General features: G+C 37.2%; 1 protein-coding gene across 1 annotated transcript in view; it reads left to right on the top strand.

Annotated features, from left to right (window-relative positions):
- Prkaa2 (protein kinase AMP-activated catalytic subunit alpha 2) overlaps positions 1 to 20,146 on the top strand; it is a 54,591-nt gene extending 34,445 nt beyond the window's left edge. Inside the window, exons 3-9 of the mRNA XM_051188290.1 lie at positions 2,420 to 2,513; positions 3,082 to 3,226; positions 5,200 to 5,287; positions 7,186 to 7,410; positions 14,269 to 14,773; positions 18,555 to 18,681; positions 19,141 to 20,146. Coding sequence (XP_051044247.1) covers positions 2,420 to 2,513; positions 3,082 to 3,226; positions 5,200 to 5,287; positions 7,186 to 7,410; positions 14,269 to 14,773; positions 18,555 to 18,681; positions 19,141 to 19,379 — 1,423 coding nt within the window. The 3' untranslated portion in view covers positions 19,380 to 20,146. The remainder of the gene's footprint in view (positions 1 to 2,419; positions 2,514 to 3,081; positions 3,227 to 5,199; positions 5,288 to 7,185; positions 7,411 to 14,268; positions 14,774 to 18,554; positions 18,682 to 19,140) is intronic.
- Positions 20,147 to 20,959: the final 813 nt, after the last annotated feature.

Here is a 20,959-nt window from a genome sequence, read left to right as displayed (position 1 = left end):
ATTCAATTCATTAATTGAATATGGGTACTTGTATTTCAGTTCATGGTATCATGTAGTCTTTAAGATAAATAGACAAGATGGAAATATGATCAGTTCTCCAACTTAAGATATGTGCCATTTTAAATCTAAAACCATTTAATATGAATATTAAATAGAAAGTTAAATAGAAACATATAAACATGTGTGTTTATATCTTGTTATATCAAAATAAAACAAGAAAGCAAGCGAAGGCTGCACAGGGCTTCAGGACAGTGGCTTTCTTGGGGGAGGACAAGGCGAGGCAGGGGAGGACGGCTCTCTGTGTGGTTCCATGAGAGGGACTGGCAAGGTCTGGGTGATATTGGGACATTATTAAAACAGCAATAAACTAAAGAAAAGACCATCCATGCTCTAGAGAAAATGAGTATCCGCAGTGTAGGATAATTACTGTACTTTTATATAACTGTGTTAAAAAAAAAAAAACTTACTCTATATACCTGACAATATAAATAATATTATGAGATCTTAATAGGTATGACCACTGAATAGGGATATGTGTTTTTGGTTTTTTTTTTTGGTCACCAGAAAGATTACTTTTTTCATTGATCATATATGTTACTTTGTATGTTTATTGCATAAAAATGAATATAGTCTTACCACCAGGACATTGCTTAGGAATTGTCTGGATAATTGCTTTTTTTTTCTTAATTAAAAATGTTCCTGAAAATTTTCCTAAAGCACATTATTTCTCATTTCATTCTATTTTTGTAATATTTTCATATAATTATGAGATGTTACCTTTTAATAATCCAGGATTTCTCTTTCCTACCAACTCCCTAATATGAAGCTGTTTTCCTAGGACTCTTCTTTTTCCAAAAAATTCTTTGTTAATTGAAATTTTATTGGTTGAAATTTTGCCATTTTTTAAACTTTCAGGTTGTTCTGATATTGATCCAAGCTATTTATATTTTAAATTGTTAATTTATACATTGATTTATATAGTTTGTTGTATTTTTCCAGATGCAAACTCATTAATTAAATTACTGTCATTATGAAACATGTAATTACAAACTGAGAGGTAAATATGTTTGTGCAGGCAAATTGCCTCTTTTACACTCAAAAGGTGGCCTGTGAGCTAAATTCTAAAGAATGACTAGAAAGGAGGTGCTGAAGGGTGTATCTCAAAGGGAGTTACACCAGTCAGTAGAAACAGTCTGTGAAGAAGCTGCAGCAGGGGAAAATAAAAGTAGAGCATGATTAATAAAAACTAGTGGGGCTGCCATTGTGGGGATCATTGTTTGAGAAATAACAGAGGTAATGGGACCTTTATTTGGAACCTTAAGAGAGATAGAAAACTTCTGGCTGAGGTTAGAGAGATGGTGCAGCGGTTAAGAGCACTGAATGCTCTTCCAGAGGACCTGGGTTCTATTTCCAGCACTCACATGGCAACTCAAAACTGTCTGTAACTCCAGTTCCATGGCAAACACAAATGCACATTAAAAAAAAAAAAAGAATTAGAAAAAATCTTAAAAAAAAAAAAAAAGAAAACTTCTGGTCACAAAGCTCATATATATGTCTGAAGACAATCTTTATTCAATGTCTAATTACAGCTAGATTGCAAGTTCTCCCAATAGACGGTCCAATTTCTAGTCTCCAATAGCAATACAAGGAGGTATTTCATAAGTACTAAGATTCCTTATTTGATTGATTATGCCTGGCACATAGTGAGTGCTCAATCATGGTAGCTGCAGTTTTTCTTGCTATAATTTGGCCTTTGATGTGTGATAGCATATGCTGTGGAGTTAGAGGCTTTATGAGATAATTCAGCCCAGCAGTATCCTATGAAGACATGGTGTATCTCAAAGGATCAGCAGCTAAGATTATTTGTTTAATTATTTCATTCATGCTCATCCAGAAGGGACAATCACAAATGTTTTTGGTACCAATAAGAGTTACCATTAGAAGTATTCTAAAGTTAACATTAGAAGTATTTTTCCAGGCCAGGTATGGTGGTATACACCTGTAATTTCAGAGTGTGGGAGCCAAGGTGGGAAATTATGAGTTTGAGACAAGCCTAGATTCTATATGATGAGCCTCTAGCTCAAGGGGGAAAGAAACCTAAAAAAGAAATATTTCTACAGACAATTTTTTTATGTATTTAATTTACACATGATACATTTTCTCTTAGTGTGTTTTGTGAAGATTTCAATGATAGCAGAAATCTGAAAAGCAGGAATCTAAAGGGAAGTCTGAGTCTCAGGAAGTTTTGTAATGTTCTTTCATGCATATGACACTCAGATTAGTATGTTAATTTGTAAATCTGTTGCCCTCCTACAATATTATACAGAGTTAGAATATGAAAGTGTAGCAAGAATAGCAATTGAGGTGGATTATCATGGAAGGACCACTTTGTACTAACCTCACTTTTTATTTATGAAAGATACCAGGTGATCAGCACCCCAACAGACTTTTTCATGGTGATGGAATATGTGTCTGGAGGTGAATTATTCGACTACATCTGTAAACATGGGCGGGTGAGTGACATACCATTTAGTAACAACCCCTACCCCCAAACGAAGAAAGTAGAAAGCATTGGAAGTAGCTAAGCACAAAGATATTTTCAGTGCTTTAAATTGTTTCTATAATAATGTCAAGTACACATGCTGGGCATATTTTCTTTTTTGAGAATCATGCCTTTTGAGATACAGATTTGGAAACTGTATCCCACTTAATGGCCAAAAAATTCCTGTGCTTTTCACAGTCTGTTCTGTATAAAATCATGTTGAAGCTCAATTATTTTCTTTTCTCAGCATTTCCATATAAGTTCTGTTTTAGTTGGCCTTATTGATTTCCCCAAAATATATATTTAATATTTGTTGAAAATTAAATATCATTGTCATTCAGCAACACAAAACCTATCGAATAGTATTTTTAGCTCTGACAGAGTTTTGGCTGGTTTGCTTTGTCTGACTTGTTGAATTTCTAATTAGTCAATCCTAAATTAGCCTGCTTAGTTATATTTAGACTGGTTATGAAACTGAAATGCATAATAAATAGATGCCCTAGATAGTGTTGATGTGGTTTCTGTATTTTGCATGCTAGGTTGAAGAGGTGGAAGCTCGGCGGCTCTTCCAGCAGATTCTGTCTGCTGTGGATTACTGTCACAGGCATATGGTTGTCCACAGGGACCTGAAACCAGAGAATGTACTGCTGGATGCCCAGATGAATGCTAAGATAGCTGACTTTGGTATGCTGCTCCACAGTTGCTCAGAGCTGTGTGATACCTTTCAAATGGTCCAGTAGCTACTCTTACAGCGCTAAGAACTTACATTTCACCAACACAAATCCTGGAACATAAAAAGGGATTAATTACAGTCTTCACACTGGCTTATTATGTTTATTTAAATCCACATAAAGACTAGAAGGCCATGTCAAGACAGATACAGTCAGTATCAGTATTCCTTTCCTCCTGAGGAATAATAGCTGGTTTGTCTTTTTTTTTTTTTTTTTTTTTTTTTTTTTGAGGGGATGAGTTGGGGTAAGAAAGGAATCCCAAACTCCTTTGAAATTTTTGTTGATATAGTGGATGAGTGGATGCTTTCCCTGATAAATGTATACAAACAAAATCTTTGTGCTCCTTCAGAACCAATGATTGAAAGGCCTCGAAGTCTTAGAGCAATATCTAATAACTTATGAGAAAACAGGACTTTGGTCCTGGGTAAAAGACAAGGTAAAATGTATGTTTTTATACTCCATACATTAAACAGACCCAGAAAGGCTTCAATAGTGGATGTTTGAGGAAAAGATTACGATGTGACCCTAGGGAGAGAGAGATGGGAGGTGCAAAGTCAGTGTGGCAGGTAACAAGGTTTTTTTTTTTTGTTTGTTTGTACCTGCCTTTAAACTAGCTTTACTATTTCCATTTAAACTCTTCTAGTAAGTGGTTCAGCTAGAGTTTGGTTCAGTAGATTATATCTACTATGTTTATAACCTAGAGCTCTAGGTTATAAACTTTTCCTGGGAAGTTGAAGCAGGAGGCCCTGCTAACTGTCTGTGTTCAGCCCTATCTGAACAGCAAGAGAGATGCTTTCCCTGATGGACATAAATATGTCTCACTCCAGGGAAGCAGCTTGCTTATCAGCTGGAGTTGCTCTACTGCCTAATTACAATAAAAATAAAAAAAATTCACTGTGCACCCACCCTGAATGGTCCGGCCTGGAACTTTCTCTGTAGGCCAGGCTGGGTTAAACTCACAGAGATCCATTGCCTTCTGAGTTGCTGGCGTTAAAAATGTAGTGCCCAATTCTACAATTCCAACCTTTTAAGAAAGATTTTTAAAAGTACTGTTATCTTTTTGTTTTAATTAGCACTAGCAGTCTTTTAATATCTTCATATACAGAAGCAGATAATATTTGTGTGTTTACATTTTGAAAACAAATATAATTTCAAATAAGCCCCCCCCTTTTTTTCTGTTTTTTTTTTTTTTTTTTTTTTTTGAGACAGGGTTTCATTGTGGTTTTTGGAAGCTGTCCTGGAGCTAGCTCTTGTAGAAGAAGCTGGCCTTGAACTTATAAAGATCTGCCTGCCTCTGCCTCCTGAGTGCTGGGTTTTAAAGGTGTGCACCAGCACTGCCTGGCAAAAATAACTTCTTTTTGTGAGGAGTCAAAATTTTCATGTAGTGAGATTCATTCCACTTACAGATGTGGTGTTCTTTTGCTTTTTGTGTAATGATATAAAAGTTTCCTAAAATCTTTCTAATCTTACAGTGCTTTCTATTACTTTAAAAGTGTGTGTGTGTGTGTTTGTGTGTGTGTGTGTTTGTTTGTGGTGTTTGTGTGTGGTATGTGTGTGTATGTGTGTGGTGTATGTGTGTGTATGTGTGTTTGTGGTGTTTGTGTGTGGTATGTGTGTATGTGTTTTTTGTGGTGTGTGTGTGTGTGTGTGTGTGTGGTGTGTGGTGTGTGTGTGAGTGTGAATGTGAGATGAGCAGGCTCTGCCTAGAGGACAGGACTCAGGAGTCAGTGTTCTCCTGCCTCATTGTGTGATCCAGGAATTGAAATGCAGGTTGTTGACTTTGCTCAAGCATCTTGGCCCACTGAGCTATCTTGTCACCATTACTCTTTAAAATAAAGACTATGACTTCTGAGGCATGAAATAATTGAGAGTTTTCATCATAGTTTTTTCAGTATCCAGCATCTGATAAATTGCTTTTATTTTCAGGATTATCTAATATGATGTCAGATGGTGAATTTCTACGAACTAGCTGTGGTTCGCCAAATTATGCAGCACCTGAGGTCATCTCAGGAAGGTAATAGTTTATTAGTGTAAGTGAGTTTTTGTGATCTTGTATCCATTCTAATAACATTTAATTATATTTTCTTTGGAAGAAGATTTTTAACATAGTAGAAACAAATTGTTCATTTTTTTATTCTAGATAGCAGATTTTTTTTTAAAACTCTGTGTAGGCATTGTAATGTGTTTATGCCTTTTGTTATTGGCAATGACTGAGACAGATCCCATGCAGTGTCTATATTCTACTGTAGAAAATGTCAAGTAAGGGTTTGCTAAAATTTAAGCTGGTGTCTTTACTTAACAAACATAGTTATTTAATAATAGTATTTTTACACATTTCACAGAGTCTGAAGGCAGTTGTTTTATATTTTGCAGTTGGAAGAATAAAATTTGGGTGACAATATGATTTCATGTGATTACTAGACAAGTGACTTTGGAGTCCCATATGTATATTTAGCTCATTGGTACATTATAAAATACTTACAGAGGCTGCAGAGATGAAGTCAAGTCATTCCACAGTGGCTAGTGTTTGCTTTTAGAAGTTAGCAGAATTGGGAGTCTTAGTTCATTTGGGCTGGAGAGCACCATACACCACACTTTATAAACAACAGCTGTCTGTCCCATAGCTCTGGAGCTCCACAAAGATTGGTGTATGGAGAGCATAGTCCTCACAGACCACCGTCCTCTAACTTGAAGTATGTGTGGTCAGAGGGAATAGGATCTCTCAGGCACTAATGGGATTTATCAGGCACTAACTTCATCATGAGAGTTTTACCTCAGGGCCAGATCTCCTTAAAACCTTGACTTAATTTCAGCTGATGAGTTTCGGGTGATACAGCCAATGATGTAAATTAGGGGCAACACTCTATGGAAGCAGATTGTGTTCTTTCCACTGGAACTGAAGACATTTGTTAACCTCAGACCGAAGTTTGAGTTTGGTAATGTGCTACTGAGGAATGTTAGTATAGTGGAAAGGTAAGACAAATAGTGATAGGTGTGCAGACAGGGGCTATCTAGAACCAGGCTAAGTTATCAAATGATTTTGAAAGAAAGCAGTAAGAACTCTGCTATACAAGGGCTGGACAGATGGCCCAGTGCTTAAGAGCACTTGCTGCTCTTCAGAGGACCCATGTTGGATTTCGAGGACTCACATTAGGGCTCCCAACTGCCTGTAACACCCATTCCAGAGAACCAGACACTGCCTTCTGGCCTCTCTAAGTATCAGACACATAAGTACTACACAGACGTATGCAGTTAAAAACTCATACACATAAAAAGAATTGAAAGATAAATAAGTTTTAAGAAAATATGTTATACAAGTTAAATACTGTCAATATTGAACCAGTTAAATATTTTAATGTCTCATATTTTGTTTCAAGTGTAGGCTAGGAGCAAAAATTTTGTTGTATATGCTTTTCCTTTCTTGATTTATTGTATTTTTTTCTAGTTTGTGGTTATCTACTTTGATGTTTCCTTAAAGAAAAAAAAAGAGAGTGTAATTTTTTTATTGATGTTGATTGTTTTTGAGACAGAGTCTTACCCTGAATGGCTTGGGACTCTAGACCAGGCTGACTTTGAACTCACAGAGATCTGTGCCTGCCTCTGCCTCCTGAGTACTGCAATTAAAGGCATGTGCCAGCATGCCTAACCTGAAAATTTAATAAATTTTAATTAACACATAAATGATTTTTACCAAATAAAATAACAGTCTTCTAGCAAATTTGTGCAGCTAATTAGGCTGGTTATTTTCTATCAAGAGTAATTATTGAGGTTTGGGAATTGCTATGTATTTTATTGATGACATTAAATAGCAATATATACCAAGTTGCTTTTGCATTTATTATGTATAGAAGCAGGACACTAACAATGAGGGGAAATGGTACCTACACTGAGGCTTGTGTCATCCTTTCTCAGGCTGTATGCAGGTCCTGAGGTTGATATCTGGAGCTGTGGCGTTATCCTGTATGCCCTTCTCTGTGGCACCCTCCCCTTTGATGATGAGCATGTGCCTACACTCTTTAAGAAGATCCGAGGGGGTGTGTTTTATATCCCAGAATATCTCAACCGTTCTGTTGCCACTCTCCTGATGCACATGCTGCAGGTGGACCCCTTGAAGCGGGCAACTATCAAAGACATCAGGTGATTATATTTTCTGCTATTTTGTATATTTTTCTCATTGTAGTAATAGTGATACTAGAATATTTGCCTGTGGTATGTGCTTGTAATCCCAGCACTACCCAGGAGGATGAAGCAAAAGGATCTCAAGTTCAAGGCCAGCATGGGATACAATGTGAGACCCTGTCTCAAAGGAAAAGAATTTTTAATACTTGAACATATTATACAAACCCCACTATGTCATTTATCCTTCAAATATTTTACATTGCTTTTGTGTTTATTAGCATAAACAGCAAAGCATCTGAGGCCCTGTAGTATAGGAAAGGTGCGCTCTCAATTCTTGCCTTCACCACCACATCCTTCACATCAGATTTTAGGGCCTGCACCCCGCACTGCATTGCTCTGTGTCCTGGTTCTTTTAGGCATGTTCTGAGCTGTCTTTCATGTTCCGCTCACACGCCACCAGCTTTGTGAGGTCATGTCTAGTACCCTCACTCTGTGTAGGAGCTTCTGATTGTTTGGCACGTGTCTTGCTACTTAGTTCTCATGCTGTGTCTGTTCTTTCTCAGCGTATCTTCTCACTTGTGGTCTAACTACCAGGGTACAAATTATCTTAGGCACTTTTCTTTCTATTATCCTGCTGCTTTACTACTCTTACTGAAAGTGGAAGTTTAGAAGGAATCTGAAGATATTTCAAATATGAAAATTGGAGAACTTTGTGTTTTAGATATGGTTGATGAAGGAGAGCATTGCCCGTTGTTTTGATCCTTACCACTACTTTAAAGCTGGCTTATCTTTTTGATTTATAGTATCTAATGCAATGAAAATGTTACATAAACAGAGTAGTGAGGAAATAAGCATGAAACATGTCTGTACATGTTCAATTCAGATGCAAGCAATTCCCCTTTCTCCCTTGCCTTCCCTTTTCCACTGTGCTCTTCTGCTGAAATACTCCCTGTATTTCACCCTGCCTCTTTTAAGCTTCATGGTTTGGTTTCCATACCCACCTTTCTCTATTAAAGCCTTATATTTCCTCCTGTCTCATGGGCCCTTTCTAGTTTCCTGACCTCTAACCACACTATCATTTAAAAGCTAGAATCCTAGTAGGAGAGAACGTAGGGTATTTGTGTTTCTGAGCTTCACTTAATGGTTACCTTACTTGGTATATTTAAGAAAATAAGTTTTGTTAGCTTTTTGATTCAGTAGCCATTAGTGGGTTGATTGTGGAGAATCCCTTGATTGTTGAGGAATTAAGTATCATACTAGCAGAAATAATATAATGATTCCTCATGTTAACATATGTTTTTACAGGAGTGATGTAATGCTTCTTCATGTTATGTATGCCTTCTACATGTTACATGTTACATATGTTTTTACAGGAGTGATGTAATGCCATATACATGTTGTGTACGTTTTTATAGGAATGATGTAATGCCTTCTACATGTATGTTTTTAGAGAGTTCCAAAGGTTGTTTAGAAGAACATTCTTTTGATATCTTTCAGAAGCTTTCCCCTTCCCCCTAAAGCCAAAATAAGTGTTTTCACATTCGTATCCTGTCGAGCATCCAGAGGGTGCCCGAGGAAGTGATTTCTGCAGGCAGCTGTAGAGTTCTTGTAAGCAAGGACTGGATACTTTTTACATGTAGGCATCACTTTCCTGCTTGCTGTGACTAAATAAAACCTGGCAAGAAGGAACTTAAGGGAGAAAGGATTTAATTTGCTTTAGTGCTTGGGGAGATGTAGTTCATTGTGAGGGGAAAGGCATGGTTGCAGGAGCCTGGGGTGCCTAGTCACATTGTGTCTGCAGTCAGGAAGTGGAGTGGATAGAAATGTGCTGGGATACAAGGCCCCACCCCCGGTGACCCACTTTGTCAAGTGAAGCTCTACCTCCCAACAGATTCCACGCTCTTCATATGCAGCAGCACTAGCTGGGAGCCACATGTCCTACCAGAGACATTTGTGGAGGTTGTTCCATGCTCAAACCACAACGTTGTTTTCTTTCCCTGCCCTGGTCCAGTGTTCCAGGCCTTGTTTGTAAGAACGTACAGCTGTAAAACTGCTGCAAGATTTAGTTATGGAAATGAATCAACAGGGGGAAAAACCCTCTGTTCACAATTCTTTAGAATAAATAGTTCTTCTAATTGGGTTTTCCCCAGAAGAAAAATTAGACATGCTAATATACTTGTACTTGCTTATATAAACACTTACATATTTAGAATAGTAAAAGAATTAATTCTGTTATTTCAAAGTAATTGTTCATATATTTATGTACTTTAGAAGAAAAAAATGTAAATAAATCTATTAAAATGAGTTAATTGACCCATAGGAAGTGTTATAAAATAGTGATATTCTGGGCAGCAAGATGGCTTAACCATTACAGGCTAAAGCTAACAACAAAAGGACAAAATAATAGCAACATTTCTATTCTTAAAATGATAACTTGGATTTATAGTTCTCACTATTTTAAGTTTACATTCAATATTTCAACATGAGAATTCTTAATTTGATAAAGTATACTTCAGTAGGCATAAATTAAATTAAAATTAATAGTTGATAAATATCAAGCATTATACTATACATTTAACCTATTTTGCTGTACTGACTTTTTCATAGATAGCTGTTACAAGTCTCATTTTATAACAATAAAACTGAAACTTAAGTTATGTCATGACTTATTTATATATCTGTTTGCTTCTATCTAAATATAAATGACTTTAAATTAGGGACTGCCTTTTCATACTAAAATATACCATGTGTGGTGCATGGAATGGAAATGGAAAAATTCCTGGAAATGGAAAAATTGGAATTCAGAACTTTCCTGAATTAAAGATCGATGCTATCTTTACTATCCTAGATTGTCACATGAGTTATGTGACATTTACTTCTCTCTAATTCTCTCATACTTTGTATATCTCATATACTATGACATTTAGTGGCTTACTATTATTATGGAAATTGAGCATAATTATCTGACATGCTGAAAGCCAGAAGTGTTTCAAATTTCAGTGTCTTTCAAATTTTGGAATATTTGCATAGATTTTTTTCCCAGTTAAGCATCCTTATCCAAAACCCAGAAATACTTAAACATTCAGAAGTTTTGGAGCATGACACCTAAAAGATTTGAAATTTGGGTACAATAAGAGTTTGGATTTTCTGGTTAAAGATGCTCAACTTGTATGCAAAATATTCTCTTATGCATCTCTTAAGACTCTTAGGGAAAAGAATCTTTCTACTTATTTGCTCACTTAATTGTTTTTGCTTTTCTTCTAATATGTGTTTAACATCTGCTATGTGTAAGGTCCTAAGCTGAGTGCTAGAAAGAAATACAGTGATAAACAGGAAAGATGTGTGCTCTTAGAAATCTGAGATTTGTGTTCTTTCAACTTCTTTAAACCTAGTAGTAGCATAACTAGCAGTATTAAAATTACTATTGTGGAAAACAGTGGTCTGAAGCTTACCTGTGAATATAAATACTTTTTTTGGTTACTAATAATTCCTTAACATATTTGTTCTTTAATTACCCCCTGTTTATAGTGAAATCATTGGGAAGGTAATCACAGATTGAGCCATGTGAAATTACTCTATTTGTAGATCTGAAAACAATTGAATATTAGAAACTTCAAATATTCAACTTAGTTTTGCATGTGTATATGTGTGCAGATGTACATTCTCATGTATGCCCATGTGGCAAGCAAAGGATAACCTATGTTGTTCCTCAGGTAAAATCTGTAGTATGAAAAATAAAAGACCCAGAGACAGATATTGGGGTTCAACCTGAGGATCAGGGAAGGTACCAGAGAGCTCTTAGCTCTAACAGGGCTGTGACATTCCTATTTTCCACATGGATGGAGAATGAATGCCCCAGTCCAGTTAGAGGTAAGAGCTCTCTGGTATATTGTCTGCTTTGAATTTTAGTGGTATATTATTTATGACTTATTAATCTTGCCTGAGAATCCAAAAAGCAAAGTCAGGCACAAGTCATAGAAGACAGACACACACCAGCCATAAGCTAGGAGGTGCATACCTTTAATTCTAGGACTCAGGATTAAGAGGTAGCCTGCAATATACACAAGATTGATCCAGTCCTAAAGAGAAACAGCTCTGTAAAGAGAAACAGTTCACACAAAGATGATTTCAGCACCTGGAATTACACGCATTTTATTCCAGCGTTAAGGAGTTATATAAGACAGGAGCAGGGTCTCAGTATCAGACAGTCATTCTCCAGCCACATTGAGAATAGGAACACCCCAGCCCTGTTAGAGACAAGAGCTCTCTGGTAGCTTGGCTGCTCTGCTTCCCTGATCTTCAGGTTGGCTTTAATAAGTCATAAATAATATATTACCATAGGAATCCATATTTTTTTCCTTTGAGAAAGGTTCTCTCTGTCCTGGAACTCACCGAGTAGTGTAGGATGGGCAGCCAGTGATCCCAAAGGACCTGTCTGTCTCCCCAGCTCTGGGAATCAGTTTAAACTTGGCTAAATGTGCTGACCTATATGACTTCTAGCCATTGGGAGGCTGAGAGGCAGGGTGACTATAAGCTTGAGGCTAGCATAGGCAATGTAATAAGACCCTGGTTTTTTTTTTCTGTTTTTAATTTTATTTCTTTGAGAAGTTAATACTTTGTATTTTAATGTTTTTATTTATTTAATTCCTCTTTCATATTTCTTCCCAGATTCACTCCTTATTCTATACCCACCTAACTTTGTGCCCTCACTATCTATCTATCTATCTATCTATCTATCTATCTATCTATCTATCTATCTACCTACCTACCTACCTACCTACCTACCTACCTACCTATCTATCTATCTATCTATCTATCTATCTATCTATCTATCTATCTAAGCAAGCTTTGGAGTCCAATTACTGCTGCCTATATAGTCTTGGGTGTGTGGATCCTTTTAGGTCTTTTAGACCTACCAGGGCTCATAGTCCATAAAGAAAGCCAGCTCTTCCCCACTTGTTATCAGTTACCAATAGCTTGTTATCTAGCAGGTAGGACTTCATGTCTACCTGCCTTCTCCATGCTGGGCTTTTGTCTGGTTGAGTTTACAAGAGCATACAGGACTCTATTGTGAGTGTGTGTGTATGTGTGTGTGTGTCTTATAATTGAAGCTCTTAAATCAGTATCTGGCCCATGCACTAATAATTTTTTATAAGTGAATATATAAAAACTTTAGGTGGTACTTTAAAAAATCTGATCACATTATAAGGTTTTAAATGTTGATATCAATATAATTGATATAGCCGTAAGTCCAATATTGAAGTCAAGGATTAGGAAGTGATGACAAAAGACATCATTTTTCGGTACTGAAGTAATAATCTTGTAAATGAATTTTGTCTTTGATGGACCTTCACTAAAAGCATCATAGTTACTGCTCACCTTTGTAAAGGAACTTAGAGTCTGGCTACTGAAAGTGGAAAGCTACAAGTATAGGTTTTCTCATTGGCTGATACCATGTTGCAAAGAAGTATGGTCATTTCACTAAATGAGTCAGAAGTAAAAGTTTGAAATTTTTCTACATACTAATTTTTCAAAAAGTATATGCTTTTTCTTAAAAGTATATCTTGTCTTTGAATTGAATACTTCAGTGGTTCTTAATGTATCTAGAATTGTACATTTTTACCATGATCTGATTTCAGAACTCTATACTCACTAGTTGCTCTGAGTTTTTGTCTCTTGTGTCTGGCAGCCAGTAATCTACTTTCTATCTTTGCTAAACACTTGATCTTTTATCTCTAGTGTCTTTGATTTAGCATAATGCTTTCAAGATACTTGTCATGTGTAGTATTTATCAGTACTTCATTGTTTTTATTTTACTTACCTTTCTCTGTCTCTTGTTTTTTTAAAAAATGATATATTTATTTTCATTTTGTGTGTATTGGTATTTTGCCTGCATGTGTGACTATGTATGATGGTGTGTGATCCCCTGCTACTGAAGTTACAGTTGTGAGCTGCCAAATGGGTGCTGAGAATTGAACCTCGGTCCTCTGAAAGAGCTGAGCCATCTCTCTAGTCCTTTCTTTAGTTTTTTAAAGACAGGGTTTCTCTGTGTAACAGCCTTGTCTGTCTCTCCTCCTGGAACTCACAGAGATCCGCCTGTCTCTGCCTCCCAAGTGCTGGCATTAAAGACATACACCATCACCACTCAGCTAATCTTGCATTATTTTATATTAGTTGAAGTTCCTGAGAAAAATCTGAACTCAGGTAAGTGGTTGAAAAATAAAGGAATATTTAATAGCCACTCAGATAATAGTGATATTCTTTGATATTAAAACAAAGATTAACATACTAGCTTTTAGTTTGCAATATCAAATGAGAAAAAATTATTAACTTTTATATTTTGCCACACTATAATGATATGTTTTAAATTTTAAGTGACTCTCTTATGTATGTATAATTCTGTCACACTACTGGGAAATCTTGTATTATTGAAATATACAGATTTCCCATATTTCATTTTATACTATCAAAAATCACATTATTATTAATATTAACTCCACTAGAACATCTTTAGGTATTGAATAACCATCAAGCTCCTGGGGGTAGATACAAATTACTATACACCATCTGGAATTTTGCTTGGGAACTTGCATTCTGTCATTGATCACAAATATTACTAGTTGTTTTCCTTGAAGTTATAGGCCCACTTTGTTGATTTTCAAGGAAATATTCCAAGTCTGAATATCTATATTTGTTTAAGGATAGTGATTAATTAACTGGCCTCAGGATCACATAGCCAATAGCAGCAGAGCTGGCACTAGGGACCAGCATTTTGGAGTCTTTATGTTGTATTGCCCCATGTCTAAATTATTTGGGACTGATTAAAGCATGTTCTTATAACAGTGTGTATGGTTTTTTTTTTTTTTTTTTTTCTAGAGAACACGAATGGTTTAAACAGGACTTGCCCAGTTACCTATTTCCTGAAGACCCCTCCTATGATGCTAACGTCATTGATGATGAGGCTGTGAAAGAAGTATGTGAAAAATTTGAGTGTACAGAATCAGAAGTAATGAACAGTTTATATAGTGGTGACCCTCAAGACCAGCTTGCAGTGGCATATCACCTTATCATTGACAATCGGAGAATAATGAACCAAGCCAGTGAGTTCTACCTCGCCTCTAGTCCTCCAACTGGTTCTTTTATGGATGATAGTGCCATGCATATTCCCCCAGGCCTGAAACCACATCCTGAAAGGATGCCACCTCTTATAGCAGACAGCCCCAAAGCACGGTGTCCATTGGATGCACTAAACACAACTAAGCCCAAATCTTTAGCTGTGAAAAAAGCCAAGTGGCATCTTGGTATCCGAAGCCAGAGCAAACCATATGACATTATGGCCGAAGTGTACCGAGCTATGAAGCAGCTGGATTTTGAATGGAAGGTAGGAAATCACAATGTACTAAGGCTGTTTGTGGAAAAGGTTTTTTTCTTATTTATTTATTTATTTATTTTTCTTATTTTACATTTTGATCCCAGTTCCCTCTTTCTCCCTCCCTCTCTCCCACCCTCCTATGCCCCCTGGCCACCCTTCCATCCCATTCCCCCTCACATAGGGTGATCTAAACCTGTCAAGTTATTTGGAGTAGGGTCTAGGCCCTCCCTCCTGCCTGGATTAAGGGAGTATCCCTCCATAGGGAATGTGCTCCTAAAGTCCTTTTGTGCACCAGGAATACATTCTGGTTTCACTGTCAGAGGTCCCTTAGACTGCCCAGGCCTTCTAACTGAGACCCTTGTTCAGGGGGTCTGAGTCAGTTTTCCCATCTATCAGTCTGGGGGCCCATTAGCTCCTCCTTATTCAGGTAAGCTGTCTCTGTGGGTTTCTGTAGCCTGGTCTTGTCTTCTCTCTCTGCATCTGGATTCCAGTTCGGCTCAGTGTTTAGTTGTGGGTGTCTGCTTCTGTTTCAACCAGCTACTAGATGGGGGCTCTATGATGGTGGATAAGTTAGTCATCAATCTCATTATCAGGGAAGGGTATTTATGGTAGCCTTTCCACTGTTGCTCAAATTGTTAGTTGAGGTCAGTCTTGTAGGTCTCTGGATATTTCTCTAGAGTCAGTTTTCTCTTCAAACCTAAAATAGCTCCCTGTTTTATGGTATCTGTCTCTCATCTATTCCTCCCCAACTCAATCTTCCTAGTCCCACATGCTTTCCTCTCCTCCCCTTCTCTTTCTCCTAGCTCCCTCTCCACTCACTGTTGCTCCCCCTCCCAATATGCTCAGGAGATCTTGTCCCTTTCCCCTTCTGTGAGGGACCTTGTATGAACCTCTTGTAGAATCCTCCTTGTATCCTAGTTTCTCTGGCGGTGTGAATTATAGGCTGGTGATCTTTTGCTCTATTTCTAAAATCCATATATGAGTGAGTACGTACCATGTTCCTCTTTTTGTTATTGAGTTACCTCATTCAGGATGGTTTCTTCAAGTTCCATCCATTTGCCTGTGAATTTCAAGATCCCCCCTCCCCCCCCGCAGAGTAGTATTCCATTGTGTAAATGTGCCACATCATCTTCAGCCATTCTTTAGTTGAGGGGCATCTAGGTTGCTTCCGGGTTATTGCTATTACAAATAATGCTGCTACAAACATAGTTGAACAGATGTCTTTGTTGCATGGATGTGGATCATTTGGGTATATGCCTAAGAGGGCGATTGCCAGGTCTACAACAAGTAGACTGATTCCCATTTTCTGGAGGAACCACCATACTGATCTCCAAAATGGCTGTACAGGTTTACACTCCCACCAGCAGTGTAGGTGTTCCCCTTTCTCCACATCCTCTCCAGCATAAGTTGTCATTGGTGTTCTAACCACTTGAGTATTGAGGTCCACATAAAGTTTTTGACTTCAAAATAATTGTAGTAAGCTTCATGTTTTCGGTTGACATGGTTCATCCTTTTTAAACTATATAACACACATTACCGAAACATAATAAAGGATAAAGAGCTGTTGATGCTGGGAACATATTTCGAGTTACAGAATAGCATTCTTGGCCAAGGAATTGAAATTATCTGAGAAAACAGCCCACCTCTTTCAACATGGTTCATAGCAACAACATTTCTGAAATCCGAATCTTGAAATGCAATTCCTTTTCACTTTTTTTTTAGGAAGTTTGTTTTCTTCATGTGTTTTTTGTTTGTTTGTTTTTGTTTTTTTTGGGGGGGCTATGGATGGTGATGGCTACAGCATCTAGTGTTTAATATGTATATTATGCTGTCAAGCATGTTCATCTTGTCAACAAATACTTTTCTCCAAGATGAGGAATTCTCTTTTCTGGGCTTTTTCATTTTTTGGTATGTTAGTTACTTTCCTTGCTGCAATGACAAAAACCCAGACACAAGGAACTGGGGGAGGAAGGAAGGGTTAATTCAGACTCACAGCATGAAGTTATAGTCTATCACAGCATGAAGTCATGGAGGCCAGAGTGTGAGGCACATGGCCAGTGACATGTTCACAGTCAGGAAGCAGAAAGCAATGAATGCTGCTGGTGTGCCTCACTTTCTCCTTTTCCTCAGTCTAGAACTCTGGCATATGGACTGGGGCTGTCCACGTTGAGTGTAGGCCTTCCCACTTCAGCTTATCCCATCTAGAAAATCTCTCACACATGTCCTCTAGGTGATTGTCGTGTTGACAGTGTTAACTGTCACAAGTTGACCTCTGTCACCTTGATACCTGAACATATCATTTTAAAGCTGTAGCCTTCTATCTCTTCTCCCCGTAGAATCATGGCCATGTTGTGGTGTAAAATTCATTCAGCACAACTTTTAAGGACCCCATAGTTTTAACAGTGCCAACACTGTTCAGTTTCAACTATCACATTTCATTATGGCATATTTTCTTATATCAGCACACATTTTCCTTTTTTTTTTTTTTTTTTTTTTTTTTTTTTGGTTTTTCGAGACAGGGTTTCTTTGTAGGTTTGGAATTTGTCCTGTAACTCTCTTTGAAAAACAGGCTGGCCTTGAACTCACAGAGATCTGCCTGCCTCTGCCTCCCGAATGCTGGGATTAAAGGCATGTACCATCACCACCACCCAGCTTCACATTTTACTTTTTTAATTTAATATTTTGTTGCAGTTCAACTTTTTGAGTATATATGTGGATATTTTTAAAATGTAAGATATCCCTTTAAATGTTATTCCTTTCTGAAAGACAATGAACATTTAACGTTTTATTTTATCTATTTGGTTTTACAAGCAGGACAGGGTTTCTTTATGTAGCTGTAGCCATACTGGAACTCACTATGTAGACCAGGCTGGCCTGCCTCTGCTACTAAGTGCTGGAATTAAGGAAGTGTACCCCTATAACTGGCCTATTCTAACTGTTTAAAATTCAGACAGTTCTTTAACAGTTTCATACATGTATAAAATGAATTCTTGCTATTCTCCCACTCCCTCTTCTCACACTCCTGTCCTCCAGCTGTCTCTCAGCTCTTTCCAGATCCACTACTCACAGTTTTGTTGTATGATCCATTAAAGGGAAAAAAGTCAAATTGATCATGTAATTATTCAACATATTCTAATAAATATTTAGGTGATTAAATAAATAACATTTCCTTAAACTAAAGCCAATTTTCTTTTTCTGAAGCCAGTTCATTTAGTTAAACAGGATTTTGCTGGGCATAGTGACTCATGCCTATTAACATTAGCATTCCAGGAGCCTGAGGCAGGAGAAGTTTTATAAGCTTATAACCCATTGAGACTGTCTCACTTTATAAGCATGTATATAAAAGAGATGGCAACATTTAAAAACTATCTAATGGAAAGAATCTACAATTAATCTGACATGTTCTGAAAATCCAGAATATCTTTATCTGAGCTGCAGTTTTACACCATCCTTGGGATATCATGCTATTGGGGTGTTAAAACTATGTGATGGTGAGCCACTAACTTTTAGTTCTGTTATTCCTTCCTCCCTGTTTATCAAAACCACTGAAGCAAAGGCTACTAAGAGTATTACTAATACTCCCGAGCAGACCCATATCTGGGTTAAAGGCTAGAGATCAGAGTATTTATAAATGGTATTGTTAGTGGGATTAAATATGCCAAATTACTTGTGACATAGAAGAAGGATCAACCATACATTCTTCTCTCTCTCACCCATATTTGCTGTTGTTATTCTTTGCTAAGATGGGAGACATCATGTAGGTTTAACTTTTTATTATTTCCTGTTTCAGGTAGTGAATGCCTACCACCTTCGAGTAAGAAGGAAAAACCCAGTGACTGGCACTTACGTGAAAATGAGCTTGCAGCTCTACCTGGTTGACAATCGAAGCTATCTTTTAGACTTTAAAAGCATTGATGGTAAGGAGGCTAACAGGGATGAGTTCCGAGAAATAAAAATTTGGCACCATTTAACCTAGTGTTACAGTCATCTCAAGACATGTTGGGGTTCTCTACTTTTTAAAGTAGACCTAATACAACCCATAGGTGAAATTAAATGAGTTTTAGCAGAAAACAGATTGCCAAGGATGGAAGGTATTTTCAAGGATGTAAGCATGCTCACTTTCAGTATAAATGGTGCATCCTATGTTAAGAAGGACTTAGGGGTGCACTAGCTGTGGAAATGTTGTGAGTGACTGATAATGTGTTATGACTGTGAGGAGGAGGAGATAGTGCCTCCTCTGCTCCTAACACACAGACATCACAGTCCTTACCAAGCTCTCCACGCTCTGATCTGTTTACTTCACATCTCAGTGCAGCAGCTTTGGGGAAGACTTGGGCAAGTACACTTGCTACATTTACTGTTCTTTGGTCTTTCAGATGAGGTTGTAGAGCAGAGGTCTGGTTCTTCAACACCTCAGCGCTCCTGCTCTGCTGCTGGCCTGCACAGACCAAGGTCAAGTTTTGACTCCACCACAGCTGAGAACCACTCTCTTTCCGGCTCTCTCACTGGCTCTTTGACTGGAAGCACTTTGTCTTCAGCTTCCCCCCGCCTGGGCAGTCACACCATGGATTTCTTTGAAATGTGTGCCAGTCTGATCACTACTTTAGCTCGTTGATAATCTACCACTGATTTCTGTCTTTCTGTTTCTGCACTGTGAAAATCACATATACTCTTTAAATTATCCTCACTTTTGGGTATGACATACTCTGCAATATAAATTGATGTGAATATTCCAATACATGCAGTGTATTGGAATTACCGAAAACACAAAAGTCTGGCATTTTGTTTACTTTAGAAGTATTATTCTACTGTGCCTATGATAAATTAGAGTGGATAGTACCTTTAATGGATAAATGTTGACGGTGTTTGCTAGTTTATACTTGTGAGTTCACTACACATGACTAGCACACTTTACTGATGAACCAGCTAACTTAGGAGTGGTTTGGTGGTATCTCCTTTCTTCATGTTTAGTGCATGGAAAACCAGTTTGCTTACTAAGTTTCAGAAGGTGTTAGACTATCTAGGCACCCATCTTTCTTGCACAAGAAGATTAAGAAATAGGATAAGTGTTAGTCAGATATTAAGTGTAGAAATATGAAAGTCCTGTTCCCCTAAATAGTAGAAACCAGGTTCTTTTTAATGGTTTCTGCAAATACTGCCTAATATTACCTAGGAAGACTGTGTTTCTGTTAACAGGTGCCCAGTCTCCAGGCTTTTTAACATTTGTGCAAGGCCCCTAGTTTAAATCCCACCACCACCAAGCAAGACAAAACCATGCAAAAATATAATACACAGTTAAATGAAACAAGGCAAGATACCAACAGCCCCTGGAAGGGAATTCTACTTTGACCTTCTGCTTTGTATTTATGGGCCTGGGGTATGTTGGGAGGGCCAGGAGCCAGGAGGTTATGGCCCTCTGACATCTTTGCTAATTCACCTGAGGTTTAAGTTGTTACTGATGCCACCTCCTTCCTTAATAGCCATTGTCTTTGTTCATTTTTTTTTTCATCTTTCAGTTGAAAACCCTGCTTTGTCCATAGGACCTTTGTGTATTTCCAAAGCTTGATCTGCTGTGACCTTCACTGTTGAACCTGATTGGACAGGGAAGCCTTAAACACTTAAAAATATATTCTCCTGGAATAAATATGTGTTGTTTACATGTATACATGTATGTATTGACACATGAGCGCTTTTAATCAAAAACAACCAAAATTTTTTGTGCAAATTTTTTAAATTTAAGATAAAAAAACACTATTTATCAGGATAAGGTTAATTGATTATATTTTCTTTTAGTAAAAGTATTTTAAAATTATGTATAATTTATCTAATAATGTATTTATTCATTTATTGTATTTATGTTGTGATTAACAAATCATTGACCTGATTTACCCTAGAAAAATATTAAGCTCTTGATAATGAAAGCAACATTGCCTTGACAGGTTTCTCTTCACCAAAAATGGTTTGTTTTCAATTTACCAAGAAGCGCAAATGAGAGCATTAGACTGTTTCTCATGTGTTTATGGAAGACAAGTTTGTCTGTCTTTAAATAGCTTTTGAATCGTGAGTTTAGATCATAACACATTAGATAATTTTGTAGTTTTTTTGTTGTTTTGTCTGGCCTTGTTTTTTTTTTTTAGAAAATGATGGTCAGTACTTATCACTCCAACTTCTCAATATCAAAATAAAGGACCTTTG

This window comes from Phodopus roborovskii, unplaced genomic scaffold (assembly GCF_943737965.1).
Source record: "Phodopus roborovskii unplaced genomic scaffold, PHOROB, whole genome shotgun sequence".
Taxonomy (NCBI): domain Eukaryota; kingdom Metazoa; phylum Chordata; class Mammalia; order Rodentia; family Cricetidae; genus Phodopus; species Phodopus roborovskii.
This window is presented reverse-complemented; position numbering and strand designations above follow the sequence as displayed.